Source organism: Equus caballus, chromosome 16 (assembly GCF_041296265.1).
Source record: "Equus caballus isolate H_3958 breed thoroughbred chromosome 16, TB-T2T, whole genome shotgun sequence".
Classification (NCBI taxonomy): Eukaryota; Metazoa; Chordata; class Mammalia; order Perissodactyla; family Equidae; genus Equus; species Equus caballus.
In genome coordinates, this window is record NC_091699.1 from 16,624,584 (window position 1) to 16,641,471 (window position 16,888).

The 16,888-nt window shown below is 42.4% G+C and overlaps 1 protein-coding gene across 4 annotated transcripts in view; it reads left to right on the top strand.

Annotated features, from left to right (window-relative positions):
• TAMM41 (TAM41 mitochondrial translocator assembly and maintenance homolog) overlaps positions 1 to 16,888 on the top strand; it is a 46,708-nt gene that overhangs the window by 17,467 nt on the left and 12,353 nt on the right. For 3 of the 4 annotated variants that reach the window (XR_011426825.1, XM_003363033.5, XM_023619954.2), the window contains exon 5: positions 8,355 to 8,500. The exons of the other annotated variant lie outside the window; for it this stretch is intronic. Coding sequence is in view for 2 of the 3 variants with exons in the window: in XM_003363033.5 (XP_003363081.1) it covers positions 8,355 to 8,500 (146 nt within the window). In the remaining variant the exon portion in view is untranslated. The remainder of the gene's footprint in view (positions 1 to 8,354; positions 8,501 to 16,888) is intronic. 4 annotated transcript variants of the gene reach the window in all.

Here is a 16,888-nt window from a genome sequence, read left to right on the forward strand (position 1 = left end):
CTGGTTTAACATTTATCAAGTGAATCAGCATCCCATGCGTTCTAAAGAATTAAGATGTAATTTCTGCTCTAAGGAAATTCACATTAACGAACTTACACAGTCACAGTGAGTCAGTGATAGACTTAAAAACAACAGGGGTGGAAAAGGCCCGGGCTTGTGAAATTCAGAGCATGGCTTGTTTAGGGAAGAAGGAGTAGATTGGGGTGACTGAAGTTCATGGCTTTTGGCAGAAGGAAATGGCATTTATTATTGTGTGCCAGAAACAACTCTGAATGCTTTTCATGTAATAAGTAGTTTTGTTATCCTTGTGACACCCCTTTGATTTGAGTGCTCTATTACCGCTCATTTTACAGATGAGAAAACTGAGGCCCAGGGAGATTACCTGTCTAAGGTCACTTGTCCAGTAGGTTAGTAGATGGTAGGGCTGGAATTTTAGCCTACGTTCTTAACCATTTAACTTCTCTGCTTCTGGTATTTTGGAGAAGAGGTTAGACCCAGGCCAGGTTGAGCAGGGCATTGAATACAAAGTTAAAGGACATTGGAAGTTGACAACCTGTACACAGCTAGGCGTCATAGAAGGTTTCAAGCATTGCAAGATGGTCTAAGATTTGTTGTTGTAGAAAGATAATTTTCCCAGCACTGTGCAGGAGGGAGAGAGACCAAAAACAGGGAAAAGTTTTATTCATTTAGCAAAGAATCGTGGGTCTCCCATGCCAAGCACTCTTCCAAGCCCCCAGCATCCTACTTCATTGATAGGTAGTGCTCAGAAAAGGGTTGCTGTTGCTATTTCTTACTAGTATTGTGTATTGTTGTCGGCTGCTTAGGTTTTCCTTGGGTTGGGACACCATTATTTGTCCAGTCTTTCAGTGGTTGGTGGACACTCAGGTTGGCTTCCTTTATCACTGTTTTGTTTCTGACACTGCTGTGAAACTCTTTGGACAAATTACTTCGGTAGCGGAAGGGGGTGTGGGGGCCACTAACTCCCTTGAACATATTCTCCAAAGTGGAATTATGTTTTCAGTTATAAGAGTTATAAAACTTGTTACATGTTGACAAATAACTCCTGTCAAAATTAGCGGATTACTTAGATCAGGTGGATTGAAGCTTGACAGCCTGATTCATTTGGCCCTTTACAGTCCTTAAGGAATGCAGGACGCCTTCCAACATGCTCCTGTAGGAGAGAGTAGGTTTCTTTCAGTGCCAGATTGTCTGAACACAGGCTCAGCTCCTTCTAGGAATAAGACAAAGCAGTGAGGAAGTTGCCAGTTGAGTGATTCTTGGAGAAAAATATTAGAAATGGGTGCCAGCACTCCAAAGTGTGAGTAAACATCCCCATTTCTGGATCCTGGTAGAAGCCAATGAAGAAACTTTTTCTCTAGAGTGAGAACTCTTAAGATTTATTACATGACAGTCATACCATCTGAAAGCTTGCAAGCAGTGTCATTGGCTGACCTGCATACTGGGGATTGACTGTTTCAGGAATCTGGAAGCATATTTCTCTATGCTTGGCATGCTTGGGCTTTTGCTGAAGTCTTCATTGGAATTCTTTGTACCCAGTAGTCACTTGTTAATTTCTGAGAATGCAGCACTTTTAAAGCGATGTTATTAATAACATCTAATGTTGAAGGACACTGACTGTGTGTCAGGTACTGTGCTAAGTGTTTTACAGGTATTTTCTCAAGTAATCCCTGAGACTTATAAACAAGTTACTGTTAGCACTTCCATTGTACACTGGAGGATACCAAAGGCCAGAGAAGTTAAGTAGCTTACCCTGTGTCATGTAACTTGTAAGTGCCAAGCTAGGATTTGAACACAGGCATCTGGTTCTAGAACCCTTGCTCTTTTTTTTTTTCAAAGATTTTATTTTTCTTTTTCCCCCTCAAAGCACCCAGGTACATAGTTGTATATTTTTAGTTGTGGGTCCTTCTAGCTGTAGCATGTGGGATGCCTCCTCAGCATGGCCTGGTGAGCGGTGCCATGTCTGCGCCCAGAATTCGAACCAGCGAAACCCTGGGCCACCGAAGCAGAGCACACGAACTTCACCACTCGGCCACGGGGCCGGTCCCTAGAACCTTGCTCGTAACCCTTCACTGTTCTACCAAGGGTCTGTCTGTCATGGCAGGTGACATTTCTGGTTCTCACCTGGGACACTTCTCCCAGGGACCCACGTCGCTCACCCTCCTACTCTGTCATCTTTCTCTGCTTGTGTTTTCTCTATAGCTCTTTCAGCTGTTTGAATACTGTTTGTTTGTGTGTGTGTGTGTGTGTCTTTGGTCTTTGTTCCACTGCTGGAATGCAGAGGGCAGGAATTTTTGTCTTCTTTTGCTCCCTTTACCCCAATGCTAACTGTGGTACCTGAGACATACTAGGTGCTCAGTAACTATTTACAAATGAATGATGAATGATTGTGATATTGGTTCCTTCCTGAACCAGTATTGTAAAGCTGATTCCACCCATCCCTCCCTTCACCCATCCATTTTGTGTTCTCTAAAGTGTGGAAAAGAAAAAGTGATTCAAATTTGTATCACCAAGTGCATCAACCATTCATTCGTATCTCACTGTCGTCCACATGTTGGTGAGCGTGATATGGTGTCTTTTCTGCAGCCATGGAGATAACTTTTGAGGATGTGTTTGGAATGGCACATTAGACTGCCCCCTGGAAATACTGCCTTAATCATAAATTGCTGGTGTGAATGTAAAATGGTGCAGCCACTTTGGAAAACAGGCTGGCAGTTCCTCAAAATATTAAACATGGAGTTACCATTTGACCCAGCAGTTCTACTCCTAGGATCTACCCAAGAGAAAGGAGAATGTGTGTCCATGTGGGAACTCATAAGCAAACGTTCATATCAGCATTATTCATAATAAATAGCCAAAAAGTGGAAACAACCCAAATGTCCATCAAAGGAGTGGATAAATAAAATGTGGTGCATCCATACAATGGAATTTTGTTTAGCCATAAATAGGAATGAAGTACTGGTACAACGTGATGAACTTTGAAAACATTATGCTAAGTCATAAAAGACCATTTATTGTACAATTCCATGTATGTAAAATGTCCAGAATAGGCAAATCTATAGACAGAAAGTGGATTACTCTTTGCCTCGAGCTGGTTGTAGAGAGGTTGGGGGAGATGGGAAGTGAATGCTAATAGGTACAGGGTTTCTTTTAGGGAGGCTTAAATGTTCTCAAATTAGATGGTTACATAACCCTATAAATAAGCTAAAAAACACTGAATATACTTTTCATGGGTGAATTTTATGGTATGTGAGTTATCTCTCAAAAAAACACTTAGAAATGAATATTATTTTGCCATATCAACATCCAGTTTGCCCTACTGTTCTTAAACGTTACCACATAAGAAATACCCACTTCTGGAACCTGCACTGAAATGATCTGTTTTCATGTCACTTGCTGCCTGAGGTAGGGCCTATATCTTTGTTTCTCCACTGTCTAGTACAGCTCCTAGAACATAGTAGCTACCCAAATATTTATTGGACTGAGATGGCAGCACTATTTCAGTTAGTTTAAGAGGGTGGGGCCGCCCTGTGGCTGAGGGGTTAAGTTTGCACACTCTGCTTCGGCAGCCCAGGGTTTTGCTGGTTCGTATCCTGGGCGTGGACATGGCACCGCTCATCAGGCCACGCTGAGACGACGTTCCACACGCCACAACTAGGACCCACAACTAAAAATATACAACTATGTACTGGGGGGCTTTGGGGAGAAGAAGGAAAATAAAATCTTTAAAAAAAAAACAAAAGAGGAAAAGAATTAGCCGGTCGTCATCTTCAAAGTCTCAGGGCTTCCTGTACCCTCCATCTTTTGCCCATCCCAAATACACATCATAACAACAATAATTTCCACTTTACAGTTTACAAAGCATCCTCTAATACTTTAACTAATCTCTATCTAAAAGCAACCTTGTGAGGTTAGTATGATTGTTACAGCCATTTTACAGAGAAGGAAATTGACTCAGGAAGGTAAGTGACTTGACTCCAGGCACCGTTGGATGTTGCCAGACTTGAAAGCCTTTCCACTGACTACTCGTCCCTCACATCCGTGTGTTCGTAGTGAGGCCCCTGACCACTGGCGGCATGCCGGAATCACAGAGCAGGACAGCTACAGATGGTCTCCAAGCCTTTGAGTTTGTCTGTTTTCAAAGTCAACAGCGATTACCCTTTTGGTTCCCCATTGTGTTAGACTGGCAGTTCTCTACCTTGAGCAGTCAAGAGTTAAACCCATCAGTAGAGGTATAAAGTAAAAGTCACCGTTGCTTTTCTCAGTCCCTGTGTTTTGTTGCAAATATATCTCTGGAGGTAGGAAAAATTCATTCTTATGATCAGTTGCTGGTTCATGCTGTGCCTACGATTTTATTCATTTTGTTCTGAAGAAGTGGGTAATAAGCCCATTTGCTTTGCTATTCCCTGTGGCCACACTGGTTCTGCTGCAGAGCGGTTGGAGAAATTCAATTCCGCAGGCATTTATTGACGTGCCTTCCATGTGCCAGGCAGTACACAAGGGGCTGGGGATGCAGAGGTGAATAAGCCCGTCCTTGTTCTCAGAGTCCATAGTATTTTCCAGGCCCTTCAATCATAGCGTGTTCTTTTGGAGAGGATTTGGATTCGTTTGCTTTTACATTAAAATACCGTCCCTCTCTCGGAAAGTTACCATCTAAAATATAAGAACTTTTTGTTTGTTGAACATATAGAAAGAGGGGAAATGACCCAAATATTTAGAACTCCACAGTGCTGCAAATTGATCTTTCACTTCAGAGCCGGCAAGGTTCGATTCCGAGTTTGATGACATTTCATCCCTTCAGGGATTCATGGAATCCATTTATAGGCTCTAAATAAAAATATAAGGACTTACACAACTGAAGGGTAACCCAGCTGCCTTTCCACTCACATTTGCCAAGACATCATGTCTGTGCATCCTGTGAATTTATTTAAAAATGCTAGAAGTAATATGCCACCATTACGGAAGTGAGGGAAATGATAGAGGAAAACTAGTCACCTAAGATGTCACTTCTCTGATTCTGAGAGGATGGCTGGACCGTGGACAGGTTGCTTTGCACTTCATCTCCTCATCTGCAAAATTGGGAATAATTAGGACCTCCTTTATGAGGCTTTGCCCGCACTGAATGAGATAGTAAGTGTAAAGCATACACATAAAAAAGGCCACAATAAATGTGTATCTTATTAGAGCAAAAATACCTATTTTTATATAGTCCCTTTGTCTTGTTTTTCCTGTTTTTTTACAAAGTTGTTTTCTTGTACTTTTGTATCCTGGTTTCTTAACTGTATGTTGTTATATGATCATTTTCCATCTTGCTGTGTGTGATTACTGTAATTTTTTTTTCTAAAATGGGATCATATTAGCACCCATTTCCATTTCTTTCTTTTAAGTATGCTTCTTGGTGAGGAATGTTGGCCCTGAGCTAACATCTGTCAGTCTTCCTCTTTTTTTTTTTGCTCTCCAAAGCCCGGTACATAGTTGTATATCTTAGTTGTAGGTCATTCTAGTTCTTCTGTGTGGGATGCTGCCACAGCATGGCTTGATGAGTGGTGTGTAGGTCCCTGGCCAGGATCCGAACTGGCCAACCCCTGGCCACTGAAGCAGAGTGTGTGAACTTAACCACTTGGCCACAGAGCCGGCCCCCACTGTAATTTTTAATGGTTACACACTGTTCTGTGGTAGGTTATGGGTATACTGTCCTAGCTTATCCATTCCCCTTTTGTTGGGTTGCTTGCAGTATTTCAGTATTAGAAATCGTGCTTCAGTGGTTAGTTGTGTGTGTGTAGCGTATTCGCTTACTTCCTGGGAAGTCTTAGGCAGGTTATTTCATGTCTGTGTCTTTGTTGCCTTGATGCTAAATGGGGATAGGATGGCATGTACCTGAGAGGATGGCTGTGTGGACAGAATGAGGTGATAGCACAAAGCACTTGGGACGGCGCCTGGCACTTACCAGACACCAGTGAACGTTTCCTCTTAACCTCTCTTTGGGTTTATTTCTTTGGGCTTCTCTCCAGACATGAGGTTTCTTCATTCCCTACTTTCCAGAAGGATTTTAGCAGTTAATGATGTCAACAGCATTATGTGAAAGGACCAGTTTCTCTACACCCTCACTAGCAGTCGTCCCAGAGTTTAACTGTGGAACTCTCTTTCCCTTTAAAATAAGAATGAAAAAATAAGTTCATCCTATTGACGAAAATAATCCATAACCAATTTGTAAATCAAAATGGGGGTGAGTTTATCATGAGCCACATCTGAGGACTGGCTTAGCCCAGGGCCTGCCTTCCCCAAGGAAGGAAGGGCACCAAAGAAGTGGGGTGTAGAGAGTGCTTATATACCATCCTGGAACAAAGAGCATGCATCACATATAATAGGAATGTCCCTTTTACAACAGTCACAAGATTGCCTAGCCAGCACAGCACAGTGATTCACACAGCAGGTAGCAGGTCTGCTGTCTCAAGCTGGGTGGTCACAGGGTGGGCGCAGCAATCAGTTCCTAGCCTAGGGAGAGATGCTTATCCTTAAGGAAATGCCATTGTGGGGGAAGTTGCATCTTTATCTTAAGGCCATTTGTTCTTGTCTTTGGGACTTAGCAAATGCTTAAAGCAGATATAGGGTGTATGCTCACCGGCCACTTTAGGCCCTTTTGGAAGAAACAAGGTCAGGCTGAATGAGGTTTACACCAAATGGCTTCGTCATATACTCCAGTATCCTATTGCTTGCCATTAGTTTGTCAACCCATATTCGAGCAGCTGTTATGACCAGAGCTTGCTTCTGCTCGCTGCCTGAGCAGTTAGACCTCATGCCACAAAGGTCAGGGTCCAGGAGTTGTTTCTAAGTCTGTTTTTTTGAAGCTTGCTGTCCCCAGCTGCTTTTCACCAAATTGTGTGTAAGTTGGTCCTTTGAAGCTTAGAAACCCAGCATATTTTATTCCTTATTCAAGTACATACTTGTGAGTATCTTATTTTTCTAGAACAAGCCAACAGTTTGCTCTAGGAAAATCTGTTGTGCCAGGTAATCATCTCAGTGATGCCTTCCCTTCTTCAGAGAAGAAAAATCGGCAAGGGTAACCGTGTGTCCTGCTTTGTCCAGTTTGTACTCGTCCTGGCGTGATTATTCGTGGAGCCCCCTTCACCCTCAAAAGTGACCTGGTTTGGATGATACATTGTATCGTCACCTCACCCAGGACATTGCTCAGCAGCTGGGGTATCTCTCCGCCTACACTTGCCACCTCACTGCTCCCCTGGACAGCTTCCTGTCTGTCCCACAAAGGTTCCGGCCACGTTGCTATCCCCAGGCTCTCCCTGGGAGGTCCTCCCTTGGCTCCAGCCTCTTCTGAATTAACATTAGCGCAATAGGCATTCACTCTGGTTTTCTTGGTTTACCACTCTTTTTCTCCCATATCTTGCTGATGATTGTCAATGGCATAGGCAGGGCAGGCATGTTAAATTTGTTTCAAAAGTTGCTCTCTGTCCTTCAGAATTATTTATTTTGCAGCTCTATTCAAAGTTCCTCATTTCTTACCTCTTGCAATTTATAACATTATATCTGCCTTCAAGTTCATCTTAAATGTAAACCTCTTCTTATGTAAACCTCTCCTTCCTAGGACTTAACACTCACTGCTCTTGCGCTTATCAAATATAGTAAGGTTGTTTATATTCATAAAGCACCTCCAAAGCCCTCCTGCAAGCACAGCAGGCAGGGCTGAGCTGAGTAAGCAGCCGCAAGGACACGCCTAAAGTGGTTGGTCACAGGCAGGGTTTTGTTCACAAGATGGAAGTTTATGAATGCGGAAGCTTCTGCATTGGGAAGACAAACACAAGTTAGCTTCTCTACGAGGATTACCTTTTGTACATAGGTAATGCTATTTTAATGGGCATAAAAGGCTTTGTAATTTGAGAGGCTTTCTTTTCCCCCAAACAGTTGCCTGTGTTCCTTGGGTCATGTCTTCATGGTTTTAAGGAGGCAAAGCAACTGTTTTTTGGGGTTTTTTTTTTGAGGAAGATCAGCCCTGAGCTAACATCTGCTGCCAATCGTCCTCTTTTTGCTGAGGAAGATTGGCTCTGAGCTAACATCTGTGCCCATTTTCCTCTACTTCATATGTGGGATGCCTACCATAGCGTGGCTTGCCAAGCGGTGCCATGTCCGCACCCGGAATCCAAACCGGTGAACCCCGGGCTGCCGAAGCGAAACGTGTGCACTTAACCGCTGCACCACCAGGCCAGCCCCAAGCAATTGTTTTGAGTGAAGAATCCTGCCAGGTTGGATTAGTGCAGAACCAGTTCATGGGACAGAATGTGGATTCTCAATGGAAAATTTGTTTTCCCGTTTGTTTTAACCAGGCGACTTTCGGATGGTGGTTGGAGAGGATAAGGCAAAAGTGTTGAATATTGTGAAGCCCAACATGGCCCACTTTCGTGAGCTCTATGGCAGCATACTGCAGGAGAATCCCCAGGTGGTGTACAAAATCCAGCAAGGCAGACTGGAGGTAAACTGTGTGTGAAAAATGAAATGCATCTTGTTTCTACGGCAAGACCTATTTTAAGGGAAAAAGCAGAGGTAGAGCAGTGGGACTAGTGTGGTCATATTTATAGTCTAAAAAGTTAGGCTTGTACGTAAACATATTCTTCTGTGTATTTGGAATAATGCTAAAAGGTAACACAAGATACTAGTAATAGGAGCCTGCCCTTTGAGAAGGGAACCAGGGGCTGACGGGGAGAGGGACTTGTCTTCACCATGTATATCTTTTGCCATTTGAAAGTCTTACTATGCGTATTAGTTACCAATCAGAAACAAGTGAAAATAAACTCTCAGATTACCTTCTTTCCATCCCCAATCCCATTTGCCTCCCCAGAGGTAACCTTATTGACAGTGTGGTGTATATTTTTCCAGGTCTTTTTGCATGCACTTTTGCATATACTTATTCATATACACATGTATGAAACAGTTTAGTCTTTTTTGTTTGGTTTTGTTTTACATAAATGGACTCACACGTATTATTCTGAAGCTTGTTTTTTCCCGACTTGTATGTTTGTCGTGTCTTTTGCTATTTCAAATAAAACTTTCTTTCAAGGTATTTTAAAAAATAATAGTATTAGGGGTCGGCCTGGTGGCACAGAGGTTAAGCTCAAGTGTTCCACTTTGGCGGCCTGGAGTTCACCAGTTCAGATCCCGGGTGCAGACCTATGCACTGCTTGGCACGCCATGCTGTGACAGGCGTCCTACATATAATATAGAGGAAGATGGGCACAGCCGTTAGCTCAGGGCCAGTCTTCCTCAACAAAAAAGAGGAGAATTGGTGGTAGATGTTAACTCAGGGCTAATCTTCCTCAAAAAAGAATGAATAAATAAAAATTTTTAAAAATAATATTAAATATTTGAAAATAAAAATCAAGGAACCTTTCTTTTGAGAAAAATAATTCAGATTTAAGATTTTTTTACACTATAGAAACCAGTTTTATTAATCTTTAACATAAAGAACACTGTATTTTACTTTTTTTTATGCTCTTCCTCTTCCACATACTAGGGGCAACTTAAGTTAAATTGAATAACAAATTACTGGAATTTCTAGAACTGAAAGGGAACTTTAAAAAATAGAAATTAAAAACAAAAAGTAAAATAAAATAAATAAATAAATAATATAAATTATTTTAAACATAAGAATAGACAAGCCCGTGAATGCCCAAAATAGCCACCACTCAGTTTAACAGATTTTTGCCATGTTTGCTTCAGGTGGAGGTATTTTGTTTTTAATTTTTGCTTTTTCTCAAAATAATGCATTCACGTGGTTTAAAAAATAAAAGTTACCTTAATATTTATAACAAAAAGTAGAGTTCCCTGCTGTGCACCTTCTTAGATCTCAGTGCTACTTCCCAGAGGACGCTGCTTTCATCTCATTGGCTGATTCTTCTGATATTTACCTCCATGTTTCTAAATGCAGCTATGTGCTACATAACGACGTTTCGGTCAGTGATGGACCACATGTACAGCAGTGGTCCCGTAAGATCAGTACCAGGTAGCCTAGGTGTGTAGTGGGCTGTACCATCTAGGTTTGTGTAAGTGCACTCTATGATGTTGGCACAACGACGAAATCGCCTGATGACACATTTCTCAGGACATATCCCCATTGTTAAGCAACGTGTGACTGTGATACGATTTGACTGTTAGTTACTGATTTTTTCTGATTTTATACTTTATTTTTGTCATCTTTCTATGGAAGATGAGGATTTTTTACTCTCTTGTGCCACCCCCATCAACGTACACACTCACGGACACACACGTACACTCTTCCCCTCCCACCTCACCGCCTCTTGCTCCATGTTATTTCATAATTTTTGGTTGGGTTAATAATCAGTATTTGCTTTATTACGACAACTTGCTTTTTTTCCTTGCTGAGATACACTACTATGAAATTCCTGTACAACTTTGTTTTTCTTGGAGTTAATAATTGTTTAATTTTTTCACTTGCTTAGTTGTCTGCGTACCTGTAACTAATTCATCCTCAAACGTTCTTAGAAAACTGTAAAATTTCTCCCATTGTAGACAAACACATCAGGTGTTTTCTGTTTCTTGTTTTTCTTGGGGACCTTCTTCCTGGAGCCCTCTGTCCCCTGTTCCTTTCCGCCTGGTGGTTTTCCAGGATGCTGCACGGCTCTTCTCCTGGAACCTCCTTTCATTATCACCCTGAGAGTTTCTTTGCCTTTCTCCTTTGCTAGTTTTTGAGTTTCTGGATTTTTCCCTCTCTCATGGTTTACACTTTAATTTTGATGAGGTACATGCCTTGTAGTACCTTCCTAGCATAGGTTGTGAGGAGGTAAATTTTTTGAGACCATGTCAATCTGAAAATTCTGCCCTCATACTGCTTGCTAGTTCAGGCTGGATATCACGTTCTGGGTTGGAGATAATTTTCCCTCTGAGTTGCTAAGTAACGGCTTCATTTCTTCTAGTTTCTAGTGTTGCATTAAAAAGTCCAACGACAGGGGCTGGCCCCGTGGCCGAGTGGTTAAGTTTGCGCGCTCCGCTGCAGGCGGCCCAGTGTTTCGTTGGTTCGAATCCTGGGCGCCGACATGGCACTGCTCATCAGACCACGCTGAGGCAGCGTCTCACATGCCACAACTACAAGGACCCACAACGAAGAATATACAACTATGTACCAGGGGGCTTTGGGGAGAAAAAGGAAAAAAAATAAAATCTTTAAAAAAAAAAAAAAAAGTCCAACGACAGTCAGATTCCCTGCCCCCTGGATGTGACCTTTTTATCTCTGATGTGTTTAGGATCATCTCTTTTTTTCCATTGTCCTTAAATTTCATGATGATTTGCCTTTGTCTTTGTCTCTGCTTTTCATTTATTATTCTGGCATTTCAGGAGCCTTTTCAGTCTGGAAATTCATGAGCCTCAACTCAGGGAAATTTTATTTTATTATTTCTGTAATAATTTCTTCATATCATTTTCTTAGGTGGTCCTTTCTGGAATTCCTGTTAGTTGGTTATTGGACCTCCTGGTTTGATTGGTTTTATCTTTATTTTTTTTCTCTTTCCTGTTTCTTTGTTTTTTCTGTTCTGATTTCCAGGAGAATTTTTCAAATTGATCTTCTAACACTTGTATTGAATTTTTAATTTCTTCTGCTTCTTCTTTTTTATAGCATCCTATTCTTGTTTTATGAATGTATTATCTTTCATCTCTTTAATGATCTTTATTATAATTTTTGAAGTTTTTTTCTTCCTCTCTACATTGTCTCTGTTTCTCTTAGTTCCTTTTTTCTGTTGATTCACTTTCATCTGTTATGTTAGAGGCTTTGCTCAAATATTTGGCTTTGTGACTTGTTTTTAAAGAGAAAGGCACTTTTTAAAAATGCGGGCTGGAAGTCCTTTGTGATGGATAGGGCTTGTCATCTGGTGGGCTTCACTATAGGATTATGGGGCAAGGACCTGGCTGTTTTATTGAAAGACCCCAGTGTCAGTATCTGTAGAATTTCTCCTGAGAGACATCATTTACCCCCTAGCTAGAGGATGGGGCAGGGTAACGTGCCTACCTGCCAACTTTGTAGAAACTGAGCAAGGGAAAAGGACTGGGAATTTCCATTAACTATGGAGATGAACTTTTCCACATTCCTCACTATGGCCTGCAAAAGCCTGCATGATCTAGGTTCTAACTGACTTCTTATTCTGGGGAAACTTACAAGAATAAAATTTGTGGGCTAAGCTACAGTTCCCAGCACTGCATCTGGTCTTGAGGCTGCAACTGGTTATCTTCTCCCTCGTCTGCTACCCATCCTAAATTCCCCTCACCCTCGTCTAGCACTTCTGCTGATCTAGTTGAGGTGGCCCAGATCAACATTGCTAAGGACTCTAAGACCCTGCTCACCATGTCTGTCTCAGGCTGTGGCTACTGTACTTTCCATTTACCATCGAAAGTGGGCAAGGGGTACTAAGAGATGTATCAGCAGCCCCACCTCCTGATGATCAAGGTCAGTTACTTCTGCCAGCATGGTAACTCATTTCTTTGCTAGACTTTTGGCATGGGATTCTAAAGTGATTGGGTGGCAGTCATAGCTTTAAGTTTAATAGGATGCTTGTAGGAGAAGCATTCCTCCTCTGGGAACTAGGACCTCTAGACTCACAGTCCTAAAGTTGTGGAGATGGGAGGCACGGATTTCCCAAGTGGGTCACTGGGAATGACGGTAAGCAAGGGCCGTTCTCCTTGCACCCCTTGGTTCCCAGATCCACGTGTTCTACCAATTGGGAACATAGTACTGTATAACAGTCATTAATTTAGGATATAATGCCCCCCTATTCTCACAGGGTGTCATCGCCAAGCTGGTGCCTCAGCTGTTCTTCATTGCTCTATCATAGAATTTTTCAACAGTGGCACTACTGACATTTTAGGCTGGATAATTCTTTGTTGTGGGGGCCAAAAATTTCCCCCCTTTGAGAACTACTGCTTTACCAGGCTAGCAGCTTTGGTGCAGTGTGTGGTATGAACAGTGGAGCCATGCTCCTGTGTCCGTTGCTGCACCTCTGCACCTCCTTTGCTCTAAAGTGGGCCCCATAAGTGATGTTCCATGATCCAACCATGTCAGTGAATCAAACATTCTGTAAGCCCTGTACAATGGTACTGGCTAGGTCCTGGCGGGCAGAAAAGGCAAACCCATGCTCAGAATATGTTGTCACTTCCATTCAAGATGAATTGCTGCCCCTTCCCAGGTGTAAGGGGTCCAGTGTAGTCCAAGTGGCTGGTTAGTCTCGAGATGGTCCTTTTATTAGGATCTCAGCATTGGCCTCTGTTGCTGTCAAGATAGACTTTCAGCAACAGCAGTAGCTAAGTCAGCCTTGGTGAGTAGATGCCCATGATATTGGACCTAGATAGGACCTCTGTCCCTGCCACCATGGCTACTTCTTTTATGAGCCCTTGTGCCAGCACTAGGATGCGTTGTTGAATCAACTGGCTGAATTGCTCTTTTGGTTGTTGTTGCTTCCTCTGTGATGGATGCTCTCTGATGGACATCAGCATACAAAGATTGTCACACTTTGTGCCCCCTCCCATAGATCCATCCACATGCCTCTTCCCCCAAATTCTTTGTCTTCAGTCTTCCAATCTTTGTTTCTTCAGGCCCTAACCAACCAGTGAACCATTCTCCACTCCCCATGAGTCGTTCTATATTCTTACCTTGGGCCGCTATTTCCATGTGAAGTGAATGACCAGGTGAACCACTTGAAGCATACCCATTGGGAGGATTTCCCCTCATCAGTGTCTTTCAGAGCTATCCCTGAGAGAGGCTAGAAGGCATCATTTTCAGCTTGTACATACCAAGCCAAATCATCCATGAAGTAAGCTCGTCCTTTATCCTCCTCCATGTAGCCATGTACATGAGCCAATGGAGAAGTAGAACAGAATGCACTGGTGTCTCAGCGCGTAGTGGATATTATGGGGGTCTAGGTTTCCTGCTTGTGCACCTTACTCGTGCCCACTGGCCTTGCTCATGTCCAGTGTTGGTGTCCCTCTTCCATCTTACAGTAGATTGCTATTGAGCCTGCCTGACCTTATGACTTGGTGAATCTTCCAGATCCCAGCTCATGATGGACAGTTCTTGATTCATGGTCATTTGATGTCCCATGGTTAAAAGGTCCATGTCTACCAGGGTCTAGTATCTAGGAGCTGATTTCAGTTGGTATCTGGTTCTTTACAGCAGATGGCGTGGCCTTGCTCCAGAATCTCAGCAGTCTACAGTGTAATTCTCCTGCTGGGAGTTTCCCAAAGCTTCTTTCTACACTGAGGATGCCGTTAGTGCCATGAAGTTTACACAGTTACGTGGCCTAAGTGTCAGGACTGCTTACACTACTGCCTGGATCTGTTACAGAGCTCTTTTCTGCGCTGAGCCCCTCACAAACCTGGCATCGCTTTATATCACTTGAAAAATGGTCTGAGCACTATTCCCAAGTGTGGAATGTGCTGCCTACAGACCCTGAAGAAGCTCGTCAGACATTGTGCTTTTTCCTTAGTGGTGAGAGGTGCAAGACGCAATAAGTTGATCTTTACTTTGGAGAGGATATCCTAGGATGCTCCAGACCACTTGATCCCTGAAATCTTCACTCATCTGGTGGATTCCTGAAACTTCATACAGTTCATCTTCTACCCTCTGGAGTGCATATGTCCACCAAGGCCTCCCACACACTTGCCCCTTATTGCTCACCAGGGGACTGTAGCAGCCTATCGTTGATGCAGTGGAACAACATGAGATTACACAGAATGTCCAAAGAGACGGGTTTCCTTTGAATACCTTATGGCAGTGGATGGGAGGGTTAACATAGCCCTGAGGCAGACCATAAGGTGTACTGTTGTCTGTCTTGTATGAACATGAGCTCCTTCTGATCCTCCTTCCTAACAGAGTGGAAAAGGGTGTATTTGCCAGGTCTTTGGCCCTGTCAAGGCACCTACAGTTCTGTGGATCTGTGCTGGCAGATTTAACCACACCTGCAGGCACAGCAGACGCAGTTGGGGTGTCTACTCGGTTGAGTTTGTGGTCGTCTAATCTAATCTGCCAGAATCCATTTGGGTTTTATGAGGGTAAGACTTAACGAAGATATGATGAGGACCATCAGTTCTTTTATTATTCAAGGTTCTCCAGAGAAACAGAATCAATAAGATATGTATAGAGAGATTTATTTTAAGGAATGAGCCCACATGATTATGGGGGCTGGCAAGTTTGAAATTTGCAGGGCAAGCTGGCCGGCTAGGGACCCAGGGAAGAGTACGCTGTAGTCTTGAGTCCGAGGGCAATCTACCATCTTCCTCAGGAGAGTTCAGTTTTTTTTCTTAAGGCCTTCAACTGATTGGATGAGGCCCACCTACATTATAGAGGGTAATCTGCTTTACTCAACGTCTACTGACTTAAATCTTAATTACATCTGAAAAAAATACCTTTACAGTAACGTCTAGGCTGACGTTTGACCAAGAAGCTGGGCACTATAGCCTAGCTAAGATGACACATAAAATTAAACATCACACCCCTGCATCCTTTTGGTCTACAAGTGGCTCTAGTCTCTGCCATTCCTCCCATGATGTGTTTTTATTTTTTAAGTTCTCTTTTGGCCGGGGGATAAGAATGGCAGCTTCAGAGGCTTCCACTTGGCCTTCCACACTACGACAGCTCCAAACTGCCATCTCAGAGTGTGCTTTCTAGGCCCACTCCTGGTACCAATTGTGAAAGATGGGATTGGGCATATTTGAAACAGAGACCTCATCGTATCCTGTGGTGGCTCTGTGGAAATAGTCAGCCCTTCCTAATTGTCCCAACTGGGGACAAAGAGGCCAGGCCTTTGTATTCCTGCATTTTCCAGTCATTGGATATGGGCAGCTCCCTTTTGCTGAGGACGGTTCTGAGAAGGACTCTGAGAGAGGGTTCAGCCAACCTTCCTAGCAGCTAGTGGAATGAGTACCTTGGCCCTGATGCCAGGTTCTGAGTGATGCAGCACAGCATCCACTATCATATGACCATATCTGCTCTTTTAAAACATCAGCTTTATTGAGATGTAATTCACACGTCATAAATTCAGTGGTTTTTAGTAAACTCACAGAGTTGTGCAACAATCACCACAGTCTAATTTTAGAACATTTCCCTCACTCCAAAGAAACCCCATACCCTTTAGCAGTCCCTAGCTTTCCCTCCTCCAGGCAACCAGTAATCTACTTTCTGCCTCTATGGATTACGTATTCTGGACACTTCAAATAAAAGGAATCATATAATATGTGGTCTTTTCCATATCTGTTTTTAAATTGCAATTTGACTCTCATGATTTAACTGAGTGCTTTCACTTTCATGTTTTAATGAGAATTAAAGAGTAAGATCATTAGGATTTTAGCAATTTATTTGAACATGTTGCCTAATATTTTGTGTTTAAACACATGCTTTCAAGAAAAAATTCCAGTGTATTCTTTTCCTAAGAGAAAGCAGTGGCAAATACTATTTTCTAATTCCTCACGCCAATTTGGCATCCTGGAAGTTTCATAGGTAAAACCTTACAGAAATAGAAGGTCCTTTTGACTAATCTCAATACTTGGCCCCAAAATATGAGTCCATAAATGTCATTTCCAGCAAATTTTACAGAAATATCCACATTTCTTGTCATTTATCTAGCCAAAGCTAAATAGAGGCCCAATCCGGTGAATTTAGAACCATCTTAATGATAAATATTAAATATTTAGGTTAAAAAGACCTTTCACCATACTGGAGCCACTAAATAAAAGTATTTTCTTCTTCTTTGCATAGATTTTATACATAAAACTAGAAAATCCAGACATTGGCATGTATCTCAGTAAATATTTGTTGAATGAAAAAAAGAGGTAGAATGAGTGAATTCTAATTATTAATAAAGTTGGT